Source organism: Scyliorhinus torazame, chromosome 2, assembly GCF_047496885.1.
Source record: "Scyliorhinus torazame isolate Kashiwa2021f chromosome 2, sScyTor2.1, whole genome shotgun sequence".
Classification (NCBI taxonomy): Eukaryota; Metazoa; Chordata; class Chondrichthyes; order Carcharhiniformes; family Scyliorhinidae; genus Scyliorhinus; species Scyliorhinus torazame.
In genome coordinates, this window is record NC_092708.1 from 149,636,242 (window position 1) to 149,649,547 (window position 13,306).

Below are 13,306 nucleotides of genomic sequence, written 5' to 3' on the forward strand. Positions count from 1 at the left end.
CCTGTTCATTTTCCCCATGGGCTTTAACAGTTACCATTTTGATGAGATATTTTCACAACCACTTGCATGATATTTATTCTCCATCTTGCACTGGTGACCTTACTTTCTGCACCACAATTTCTAAATATCATTTTGCATTGCTGAATTTCTCCTCTAGTGGAGCGTGCCTCGGCTGTTTCTGCTCCATTATTCCTGCCTTCATTCTTTTCTCGCTCCTCTCAAATCACATGTGATTTCAAAATATCTCTCTTTGCTGCTTTGTTGCTGCTTTTGTTTTCCAGTGAAACTATGTGGTATTCTTCATTCTTGCAGAAACCATGTCACCACTTGTTTCACAGGCGTTTTGCAGGGAGCTGTGGCACATGCACCAGTGGTTCATTTATTTTACAAGCCATTGACTAGTGTCCCAAGAACTCGATCCAGATGAGACAATCTAACCTGCTGTACTTGGTGTTCTCAGTTCAATCACTTTTGTATATAGAACAAAGCAACTAAGTGATTGCTTTACCAATAATCTCTGTTTTGTCTGGGAGCATAATAATTAAATTAATAATCTTTATTGTCACAAGGAGGTTTACATTAACATTGCAATGAAGTTACTGTGAGAAGCCCCTAGTTGCCACATTCCAGCACTTGTTCGGGTACACGGAGGGAGAATTCAGAATGTCCAAGTTACCTAACAGCACATCTTTCGGGACTTGTGGGAGGAAATCAGAGCACCCGGTAGAAACCCACGCAGACACGGAGAGAACGTGCAGACTCCACACAGACAGTGATCCAAGCCGGGAATCGAACCTGGGACCCTGGTGCTGTGAAGCAACAGTGCTAACTACTGTGCTACCATGCTAATCATGATCTCCATTTAGTTTTATTTTTTGACTCGCCCCTTTAGTTCACACTCAGAACTTTCTGCCTTGATCTCTGAGACAGTATTCACAAAACTGAATGAAAATGTAAGAGACTGTGCCTCAACTCTCTTTAGCAACTTAATACCAATGATAGTTTGCTTGCAAGGGTGTCCCATTTAAATTTCATCACTGTCTCTCCCATTCTGTAGCTACTGTACCCACATTTTACCCTCGTATAATGCGGTAGCCTGGCCAAGTTACCTAGTGTGAATAATGTGCAATTTTCATCTTTTTACGCCTGGTTATAATCTATTCCACAATTAGTCGTCTGGTTGGAATAAGCGTGATCACATCTGTACTCCGAACAATTATCGATTTGCTTGCCTTTCTTTTGTTTGTATGGCCATTTGAAGAGCTCCATAGCCATCCTATTACCTATTGGTTTGGATGAAAATCTCGAAGTGAAACATTAACTTGCCTTTTTATAAATCCTTTTGGATGCTTTTGCAGTTGCTGTATGATCCAGCATTCCATAGTTCCAGTATTTAGACAGTTGCGTCTGTTTGCAAATGTACTTGCTCGATGTACTTTCCTATACCTCTTTTATTATTGTTAATAACTTTATAGAGAAGCAACGCAAGTATGAAAATAAATAAGCATTGCCAACTAGATTTTTAAAAATTCATTTACTGGATTTGCGTGCCACTGGCTATGCCCGTATTTATTACCAACCTTTGTTGCCATGGTGGCGGCGAGTTGTCTTCTTGAATCGCTGCAGTCCCTGAGGTACACCCACTGTGCTATTTGGAGGGAATTCCAGGATTTTAATCCTGAAAGAATGGCAATTAATTTCCAAATCTGGATGGTGAGTGATTTAGAGGGGAACCTCCAGGTGGTGGGGTTCCCAGGTATCTGTTGCCCTTGTCCTAGAAGGTAGTGATCGTGAGTTTGGAAGGTGTTGCCTAAGGAGCCTTGTTCCTGGAGTGCATCTTGTAGCTGGTACACATGGCTGCCATTATTCATTGATGGTGGAGAGATTGAATGTTTGTAGAGGGGGTAGCAATCAAGTAGGCTGCTTTGTCTTGGATGGTGTTGAGCTCCATGTGTGTTGTTGGAGATGCACTCATCCAGACAAGTGGAGAGTATTCCATTACACTCCTGACTGTGCCTTGTAGATGGTGGACAGGAGTCAGGGGGTGCGTTACTCGCCTCTGACCTGATCTTGAAGCCGCAGTATGGTCCAGTTCAGTTTCTGGTCAATGGTAATCTCTAGGATGTTGTAAGTGGGAAATTCAGCGATGGTAATGTCATTGAGTATCAAGGGACGATAATTAGATCTTCTCTTATTGGAGATGGTCATTGCTTGGCACTTGTGTGGCGCGAATGTTACTTGCCATTTGTCAGCCCAAGCCTGGATATTGTCCAGGTGTTGCTGCATTTGGACATGGACTGCGTGAAATACATGTTCAAAATGCATGTATCCCATTCAATTAGTTACTCATTCAGATTATTAAGGGAGCTACCAAATGGGGAGCAGGTGCCCCTCTGCCCTGCCCCACTTCTGCATGGAAGGAGAAGTAAAGGAAGGTCCAATTAAACAACAGAAACCTGGGAGCAACTTAGAATCTTACAACACAGAAAAAGGCCATTTGGCTCACTGCTGGAGCTGCCTCTTTGGAGGAACGATCCAATTAATCCTATTTCCTTTGTCTTTCCTCTTGGCCTTGCAGTTTTTTTTTCCTTTTCAAGTATATATCCAATTCTCTTTGGAAGTTGCTCTTGAATCTCCAGGCAGTGTATACCAGATCACAACAAGATACGATGGGAGTTGATTTCTCCTCATGCTTAATTTGCCCATCATCTGAAATGTGGTTATTGACCCTCCTGTCAGTGGCAACAGAATCTGCTTATTTAAACCTTAAATTTTTTTAAAAATAAGGCGCAATTTAGCGTGGCCAATCCACTAAACCTGCACATCTTTGGGTTGTGAGGGTGAGACCCACGGAGACATGGGTCCTCACGCTGTGAGGCAGTAGTACTATCCATTATGCCACTGTGTTGCCGTCATCTGCTTATTTCACCTGACAAAACTTGTCAAGCACTTGTATTTCCCTCACACCCTCAACCCGTAACATTTTCTAAGGCGATCAATTTCACCTTCTCCAATCTCTCATGTAACTTGCAAGTATAATAAACATGAGAAAAAATTACAAACCAATTTATCTGCCACAGAATACTTTGTTCCACAGCTACCGATTATGAAAAACATTTTAAGTACTTATTTAAAACATTTAACTCCATCACTGGGAAAGGATTGCAATTTTAAAAATATACTTGGGATAATTTCAGCACCTAAATATTACTGTTTATTTATGCCCCTATTGTTGGTATTTTGCCCTGGGTTCCTTCTAGCCGACAACAAGGATCTATTGTTGAGCAGAGTAGCCAGTATCCAGTATGCATATTCTATGTTTTTAACATTTTTGTTCCGTCAACAATAAAAGTATATCAGCGATGAATGGAACTTTAAGCTTCTTAAGTTTCTTGCAGTATAATGCAAAGGGAAAATATAAAATTCTCCATGAATCTTTACACTAGCAGTGAAGAGAGCTATTTATAACTAGTTGCAGACGAAGCCCATGTCTGAACATGCTCATTATGCAAGTCTTTGTGGGAAACAAAGTTTTGGATCAGGTGTATTTAGACTATGATTTCACAGGTTTGTCAATTTCTTATTGGTAATCAGAACAATCCCGTATTTTCTTCTAAGCAATGCATTTTGTTACAGGCCTGTGTTGGTAAAGTAAACCCATCATGCAACAGTTACCACTGGATACCGTTCGACTTCTTTCCAGCTCTCAGACAATAACCTCTGTTGTTAATGTAGTGAAGGAACTGGTAGAAAACTCCTTGGATGGTAACGCAACAAACATTGAAGTCAAATTAGTAAGTGACATTGCTTTAACTTTTTTACTCACTTTAGCTCAGCAAAAATCACAATCTGTGCTGGTTTGAAATAAATGTGACTGGAAAAAAGCATCACCTCTGCCGAACTCCTCCCCCACCCCCACCAGCCACCACATCTTCCGCTAACACGACCCAACTCCACTGTCATTTGAAAATTGTACCAATCTATTCAATAGGATTCCAGTAATAATAATAATAATCTTTTATTGTCACAAGTATGAAGTTACTGTGAAAAGCCCCGAGTCGCCACATTCCGGTGCCTGTTCGGGTAAGCTGGTACGGGAATTGAACCCGCGCTGCTGGCCTTGTTCTGCATCACAAACCAGCTGTCTAGCCCACTGAGTTAAACCAATATGGACATGAATGAAAGCATTATCATGAATTCTGAGACCTTGTAATAAAGATTCATGGAGAATTCCATCCCTATATTGCAGTGAAAACCAGGTTTTTTAATATGTCAGTTGCTAGCTTCATTAACAAAGGCTCACTTCAGAATTATAGAATTTAGAGTGCAGAAGATGGCCATTTGGCCCATTGAGTCTGCACCGGCCCTTGGAAAGAGCACCCTACGTAAGCCCATACCTCCACCCTATCCCCGTAACCCCACGTAACCTTTTTGGACATTAAGGATTGGATTTGTTTATTGTCACGTGTACCGAGGAACAGTGAAAAGTATTTTTCTGCGAGCAGCTCAACAGATCATTAAATACATGGGCAGAAAAGAAAATACATAATAGGGCAACACAACATATGCAATGTAACTACTTAAGCACCGGCATCGGATGAAGCATACAGGGTGTAGTCCTGAGGTCAGTCCATAAGAGGGTCATTTAGGAGTCTGGTGACAGTAGGGAAGAAGCTGTTTTTGAGTCTGTTCGTGCGTGTTCTCAGACTTCTGTATCTCCTGCCCGATGGAAGAAGTTGGAAGAGTGAGTAAGCCGGGTGGGAGGGATCTTTGATTATGCTGCCCGCTTTCCCCAGGCAGCGGGAGGTGTAGATGGAGTCAATGGATGGGAGGCAGGTTTGTGTGATGGACTGGCGGTGTTCATGACTCTCTGAAGTTTCTTGCATTCCTGGGCCGAGCAGTTGCCATACCAGGCTGTGATGCAGCCCGATAGGATGCTTTCTATGGTGCACCTGTAAAAGTTAGTAAGGGTTAATGCGGACAGGCTGAATTTCCTTAGTTTCCTGAGGAAGTATAGGTGCTGTTGTGCTTTCTTGGTGGTAGCGTCGACGTGGGTGGACCAGGACAGATTTTTGGAGATGTGCACCCCTAGGAATTTGAAACTGCTAACCATCTCCACCTCGGCCCCGTTGACGCTGACGGGGTGTGTACAGTACTTTGCTTCCTGAAGTCAAATGACCAGCTCTTTAGTTTTGTTGGCATTGAGGGAGAGATTGTTGTCGCTACACCACTCCACTAGGTTCTCTATCTCCCGCCTGTATTCTGACTCGTCGTTATTCGAGATCCGGCCCATCGTATCATCAGCAAACTTGTAGATGGAGTTGGGACCCAGTTTTGCCACGCAGTCGTGTGTGTACAGGGAGTAGAGTAGGGGGCTAAGTATGCAGCCTTGCGGGCAATTTAGCATGGCCAATCCACCTTACCTGCACATCTTTGGACTGTGGGAGGAAACCGGAGCACCCGAACGAAACCCACGCAGACACGGGGAGAACGTGCAGACTCCGCATAGACTGGCACCCCAATGTGTTATTTCCAAGAAAGATTTCCAAAAATCAGAGGAAACAAATTCACCGGTTAGCACTTAAAGTTTGAACATTTATTGTATTATTGAATGTTGCTGTTTTTATTACTTACCAACATGGGGAGGTGTTGGCAGAGTGGTATTGTCACTGGACTAGTAATCCAGAGACCCAGGATAATAATCTGGTGACCCGGATTTGAATCCCACCATGGAATTGGAATTTAAACTCAATAAAATATCTGGAATTAAAAGTCCAATGATGACCGTGAAACCATTGTCGATTGTCATAAAAACCCATCTGGTTCACTAATGTCCTTTCGGAAAGGAAATCTGCCATCCTTACCTAGTCTGGCTAACATGTGACTCCAGACCCACAGCAATGTGGTTGACTCTTAAATGTCCAATGAAATGGCCCAGCAAGCCACTCAGTTGTATTCCAATCACGACAAAAACACAAAAACGAAATGAAACCGGACGGACCACCCGTCATCGAACCAGGAAACGACAACGGCAAACCCTTCCCTGTCCAAATTCTCCTGACTAACATCCAGGGGCTTGTGCCAAAGGTGGGAGAGCTGTCTCACAGACTGGTTAAGCAACAGTCTAACATAGGCATACTCACAGAATCATATCTTACAGACAATATCCCAGACAGCACTATCACCATTCCTGGGTATGTCCTGGAATACTCTCCACTTGCCTGGATGAGTGCAGCTCCACCAACACTCATGAAGCGCGACACCATCCAGGACAAAGCAGCCTGCTTGATTGCTCCCCCTTCCAAAAAGATTCAAACCCTCCACCACTGATGTACAGTGGCAGCCATGTGCACCATCTACAAGATGCACTGGAGTAACTCACCAAGGTTCCTTAGCCAGCACCTTCCAAATCCACGACCACTACTATCGAGAAGGACAAGAGCAGCAGATACCTGGGACCCCTACCACCTGGAGGTGTCCCTCCAAGCCACTCACCACCCTGACTTGGAAATATATTACCTTTCCTTTGCTGTCGCTGGGACAAAATCCTGGAACTCCCTCCCTAACAGCACAGTGGATGAACCTAGACCTGAAGGACTGCAGTGGCTCAAGAAGGCAACACCACCACCAAGGGCAACTAGGGATGGGCAATAAATGCTGGCCTAACCAGCGGCACCCATATCCCGTAAAATAATTTTTACAAAAATAAATAAATTTGTGAATTTCAGTTTCTTTTTAAAACATTTTATTAAGGCATTTATGGTTTTATAACAATAAACAATACAAATGCACACATAGTTCAGTGCATAATACATCCCTCCATTTCCCATTGTTCCCACCTACTCTAAACACCAAATAGCCTAACCCCCTCCCCCTTACTGAATTTGCTGACAGTTTAGTTTTCTCCGAAGAAGTCGATAAACGGCTGCCACCTCCAGATGGACCCTAACGTTGATCCTCTCAGGGCAAACTTAATTTTCTCGTGTCTGAGAAACCCAGCCATGTCACTAACCCAAACCCCTGATTTTGGGGGTTCCAGTCCCTCCACGCTAATAGGATCCACCTCCGGGCTACCAAGGAGGCAAAGGCCAAAACGTCAGCCTCTCTCGGCCCGTGGACTCCCCGATCTTCCGTCACTCTGAAAATCGCCTCCTCTGGACTCGGCGCCACCCTTGTTTTTAGTACCGTGGACATGACATCCGCAAATCTCTGCCAGTATCCCCTATGGGCAGCACTGTAGCATAGTGGTTAGCACAATTGCTTCACAGCTCTAGGGTCCCAGATTCGATTCCCAACTTGGGTCACTGTCTGTGAGGAGTCTGCATGTTCTCCCCGTGTCTGCGTGGGTTTCCTCTGGGTGCTCTGGTTTCCTCCCACAGTCCAAACATGTGCAGGTTAGGTGGATTGGCCATGCTAAATTGCCCTTAGTGTTCAAAATTGCCCTTAGTGTTGGGTGGGGTTACTGGGTTGTGGGGATAGGGTGGAGGTGTGGGCTTGGGGAGGATGCTCTTTCCAAGAACCGCTACAGACCCGGTGGGCCGAATGGCCTCCTATTGCACTCTAAATTCTATGATCTATGATCTAAGCTTCCGGCATGCCCAAAACATATGGACATGGTTTGCTGGCCCTCCCACACACCTCACACACTTGTCCTCTAACCCAAAAAACTTGCTCATCCGGGCCACGTCATGAACCACCTTGAATTGTATCAGACTGAACCTGTCACATGATGAGGACGTGTTGACTCTGCTCAGAATATCCTCCCACCGAGCCGCCTCTACCTCCCCTCCCAGATCATCTTCACATTTACGCTTTAGCTCACTGATCTGAGTTTCCTCCCACTCTGTGAATTCTTTATAGATATCCGAAACCTTCCCCTCCCCCACCCCGTTTTAGAAACTACCTTGTCCTTTTTCCCCTGTGGCGGTAGAAGCGGAAAGGTCGCAACCTGCCTTCACGCAAATACCCTTATTTACAGATATCGAAACCCATTCCCTCCCAGCAATTCAAACTCCTCTTCCAAATCCTCTAAACATGGAAAGCTCCCATCAATAAACAGATCCCCCAGCCTCTTAATCCCTGCTCTCTGCCCTCCGAAACCCCCATCTAGTCTCCCCAGGACAAACCGGTGATTACCACAAATTCGAGCCCATACCGACACTCCCATATGCTTCCGCCACTGCCCCCAGGCTCTCAGGGCCGCCACTACCACCGAGCTTGTGGAGTACAGGGCCGCCCAGAATGGCAGAGGAGCCGTTACCAATGTCCCCAAACTTGTGCCCTTACATTTTTAAAAATAAATTTAGAGTGCCCAATTCATTTTTTCCAATTAAGGGGCAATTTAATGTGGCCAATCCACGTACCCTGCACATCTTTGGGTTGTGGGGGCAAAACCCACGCAAACACAGGAAGAATGTGCAAACTCCACACGGACAGTGACCCAGGATCGAACCTGGAACCTCAGCGCTTTGAGGCAGGCGTGATAACCACTGCGCCACCGTGCTGCTATACTTGTGCCCTTAATGATGCCGCCTCTACTCGCTCCCACACCTCCGACCCACTTCCTGATTATGGCTATATTTGCCACCCAGTAGTAATTACTAAAGTTCGGCAGGGCCAGCACAACCCCCCCTCGGCTTGTGAATTTCAGATTAATAGGTTATTTTGTCAAAATATTATTTCTTTGGTTGGTTTCAATTCTTTAATGTCATCTGCATAATCCTCACATTGGCACTTGGCATCAGTAAAAATAAAATTATCTAGTTAAATATTTGTTGTATGAATATGTTGACTTCATAATCAATGTGAGTCCACTTCCTTTGCTAGTATCTACCACAAAAGCAAGTTTCGTAAAATATTGCTGAATAGAGACATGTTGCTGAAGCCTTTTGTCTTGTACTCAGAATCATAGGATCATACTCATCTGTACAATATTCATCAGGACAAACAAAAGAATGCCAAATTTGAAACAATTACAACAATTTATGCTACAGGAGAAAAGGGTGCAGATGGGTTGGATAATTTGTTAATAAAGATAATGAGTCAAACTCATAACATGGCACATTTACGCTTGCTTGAAGTGACATATATTCATATCCAGGGACCAGTTCTCAACAAACAAAAGGACTATTTTCGGTCTTCCTCCTTCTTTTGAATTACCCGGGAGCTTGTGCAGCCTATAGTTCCCTATTGCTTTCGCCATGGCAATGCCTCTGCCAATCAAACAGCACTCTTTTCTTTTCTTTTCAACAATATTCAAATTCCGTACTACCAATGACTGCAATTATCTTAAACTCAACACCTTTCATTTGACAGTCATTAAGGAATTACAATAAACAATTATTTTTCTTTCATTGAATCTCTGTTCTCAATGTGCCAAATTAAAACCTTTCGGCAGACTGTCATAATAAATTTGGTGATTAATATTAATGTTACTGTGCCACCTAATATCAGTGTGTGGGGAGCCATATCTGCTCCCAACCCTCCTGTTTTCAGGTTTTTGTGTCTAGTGCATCACACTTGCAGTTTGAGATCATGTTTCCCCTCTCCATTTGATGGTGGGGGACTTGAATCCCACCCACCTGTTGAGCATGTTAATTCCTGGGTAGGACAAAAAAAATCTCTCAATTGCAAGAAAAACGTAGTAGAAATTTGTCACCCAGTGTAATCAAGCACATTCCTGGAGAGCTTGATAACTCATAATGCTCAACAAAAAAAAATTGGCAGACTTGAACTAGTTTTTCCCCCCCTATCCCTGGGTAATCCCAATTTTCACAACAAAGTAGGACTATGCAGACACCAGAAGTAACCCTCTCCAATCAACTGGATAGTTCAAAGATCATAGACATTTAATAAACTTCATCTCTATCATTCAGTAGTCCTTTCCACCAAACATCTAGCACCTTTATAAAATGTATTTCATTGCCGACTTTCATTGTTACGTTGTGATGGACTATTCTACACATTTACTGTCGTTTGAATGCAGAAATTATACCTCAGCTGAGAGTTTTCCGTCTTGTCTACCAAGCACACTAAAATGTAAAATGGAATATAGGTGCAGAATTTACTAATAGTTTATTAATTGTACTGAATATTCACCAGATGCACATGCATGCTGCAACATTCTCTTTTGTGATGTAAAATTTTCAACTATTGGTCTGATAATCTGTTGTAAGCAAGACTTATTTGAAGGATGCTTTATATCTATTCTTGATCAACTTAATTGAATTTAAAGTTATAATAAATGTTAAAGCACCATTTGTGGCTCTATATGAAACAGGAAAACAGTGGGTTTGACAGGATAGAAGTGCGAGACAATGGCAGTGGAATCAAAGTTGCTGACACCCCTGTCATGGGGCTCAAGCACTACACATCTAAGATTAGTCATCATGAGGACTTGGAAGCCCTGGAAACGTATGGATTTCGTGGTGAAGCTTTGGGTTCTATCTGTACTGTGTCTGAGGTAAGAGAGTGATACTTTATCAAATGTTATTAAGGCTGTCACATTCCAATTATCCAGATCATTCAGATGACATTCGGGGTAGACTAACAATTAACTTTCTGTAGTGTTTTGTGTCAGGGTGGCATGTGGTGCTATGAATTGCTAAAAAAAAATGCAGTTCCCTCATTCCACAAAACTGGCATTTTAAATTACATAGCAATGGAAAGACACTGAGAAGAAACCAGTTCTTTTCCTGCCAGGGATGAATGAAATGTTGTAGGGATATGAAGAAAGAGCAGGGAAGTGGAACTAATTGAAAACTTGGATAATCTTGAAATGAGCCGACACCTACATGATGCGCTGAATGGTCTCTTTTGGTGCTTTATTATTCTATGGGATGTTCACACCAGATGTAATTTTAAAAAAAATATATTTTTAGAGTACTCAATTCATTTTTTCCAATTAAGGGGCAATTTAGCACGGCCAATCCACCTACCCTGTGCATCTTTGGGTTGTGGGGGGCGAAACCTATGCAAACACGGGGAGAATGTGCAAACTCCACATGGACAGTGACCCAGAGCCGGGATCGAACCTGGGACCTAGGCGCCGTGAGGCAGCAGGGCTAACCCACTGCGCCACTGTGCTGCCATACACCGGATGTAATTTAACTATTCTGGTGCAGAGTCATACTTTGAAAATAACCTTTTGATGCTATCTTTTGTGAAGATGGAAGCAATACTGCTGTCTGTGCTCTTGTTGCATTGAGAATTGCTTACCCAGAAAATTGACCTCTGATATGTTCCAGTAAATATGCCCAGTACCTCTTTGCCACTAACTTTAATGTGAGGGGCAGCCAGCAATATAAATGGCACTACTAACTACGGAAAGCAGTATACACACACTGGTTTGAGACTGGTGACTGAAGATCAGCAACAATCTAAGAGACTGCATTTTTGTAGTGTGCGGCACCATTTCCTAGCCTGGAGTGTGGATAGGGATCCTTTCTACGGCCAGCTGATGTCAAGGAGATGCAGAATAATTTTTGTTATGACAAAATGTATAATTTGACTCATTGAAGCATTTATCCATTAATCAGACAGCATTGATGTAATTCTCTGATTAAAATAATTTTGATTCAAGGCTAATACATGTCACAGATTTAGCACCATAGTCCCAAAAGATTGAGTGTCTACTCCTGATAAGAGCCTTGCTTGACAAGTGCAGATCAGTGAACAGGGTGTAAGACAGCATCCCCAATTAGTAATGCTCCTGATTATCAATCATTAAAGTAAGTGACCAAAAAAGTAGGGTCGACATAAATTGACTTTGATGCCCAGTTCTCCAATCTCAGTCCAGTTGGGTGAAACTCCACACCCCGGGGGGGGGGGGGGGGGGGGGGGGGGGTGCATCTTGCCATTCTGAGACTTTATTTGATTTGAAACAATTACATGATGTCCTAAACAGTAAGCATAAGAAATAAGAGCAGGAGTAGTCCATGTGGATCCTCCTGGCTACTCAGCCATTCAGTACAATCATAGGTGATCTTCTGCCTCAGCTCCATTTCCCTGCCTGTTCTCCATATTTCTTGATTCCGCGAGAAACGGAAAATCTGTCAACCTCAGCCTTGAATATAATCAAATGAACGAACATCCACAACCCTCTGGGATAGAGAATTCCAAAGATTCACTGTCCAAAACAGGAGAATTTATAATTAACAAGGAAATGGCAGAGCAATTAAACTACTACTTTAGTCCTGTCTACATGAAGGAAGACACAAATAACTTCCCAGAAAGGAATCAAGGACCGAGTGAGAAGGAGGAAGGAAATAGTATTACTAGAAAAAGAGTGTTGGAGAAATTAATGGGACCGAAGGCCAATAAATGCCCAGGGCCAGATAATCTACATCCCAGGGTACTAAAAGAGGTGGCCATGGAAATAGTGGATGCGTTGGTTGTCAGCTTCCAAAATTCTGTAGGTTCTGGAATATTCATGGCAGATTGGAGGGTGGCAAATGTAACCCTACTTTTTAAAAAAGGAGAGAGGGAGAAAACAGGGAATTACAGACCAGTTAGCCTAACGTCAGTCAGAGGGAAAATGCCAGAGTCTATTATAAAGGATGCTGATAACACGGTACTTAGAAAATACCAATGGGATTAGTCAAAGTCCACATGGATTTATAAAAGGGAAATCATGTTTGACAAACCTCTTGGAATTTTTTGAGGATGTAACTTGTAGAATAAATAAGGATGAACCAGTGGAGATGGTATATTTAGATTTTCAGAAAGCTTTCGATAAGAGTAAGTGATTCAACTTGCAAGTAACGTAAAAGTGGACTGTAAAGGCTTCTATGACTGTATAAAAATAAAATGATTAGTGAAGACAAGTGTAGGTCCCTTATACTCTGAAACAGGAGAATTTGTTATAAAGTCCCACAAAAAGAGGGTAGTTTGCTAAAATTGGGGATAATATATTGGCATGCGTTGAGTTGGTTAGCAGACAGGAAGCAGAGAGTAGGAATAAAAGGACCTTTTCTGAGTGGCAGGCATTGACTAGTGGGGACCCGCAGGGATCAATGCTTGGGGCCCAGCTATTCACAAAATATATCAATGATTTAGACAAGTTGAGTGAGTGGGCAAAAGCATGGCAGGTGCAGTATAACATGGAAAAATGTGAAGTTATCCACTTCAGATGGAGAAACAGGATGGCATAGTATTATTTAAGGGTAGAATAAGTTAAATTTTTGAATTTACGTCAGAACAGAAGGGAGGGTGTGGGTGTGTGTGTGTGTGTGTGCGTGCGTGCGTGCGTGCGTGTCGGGGGGGGGCTGCGCGTGTGTGTCGGGGGGCGGAGTGTGTGTGTGTCGGG

At 43.1% G+C, this 13,306-nt stretch overlaps 1 protein-coding gene across 8 annotated transcripts in view; it reads left to right on the forward strand.

Annotated features, from left to right (window-relative positions):
- pms1 (PMS1 homolog 1, mismatch repair system component) overlaps positions 1-13,306 on the forward strand; it is a 189,704-nt gene that overhangs the window by 26,106 nt on the left and 150,292 nt on the right. For 7 of the 8 annotated variants that reach the window (XM_072478183.1, XM_072478199.1, XM_072478217.1 and 4 more), the window contains exons 2-3: positions 3,637-3,794; positions 10,280-10,462. In XM_072478183.1, coding sequence (XP_072334284.1) covers positions 3,663-3,794; positions 10,280-10,462 — 315 coding nt within the window. In that variant the 5' untranslated portion in view covers positions 3,637-3,662. Of the gene's footprint in view, positions 1-3,636; positions 3,795-10,279; positions 10,463-13,306 lie in introns of those variants that run through there. The other variant, XM_072478228.1, reaches the window with a different exon arrangement.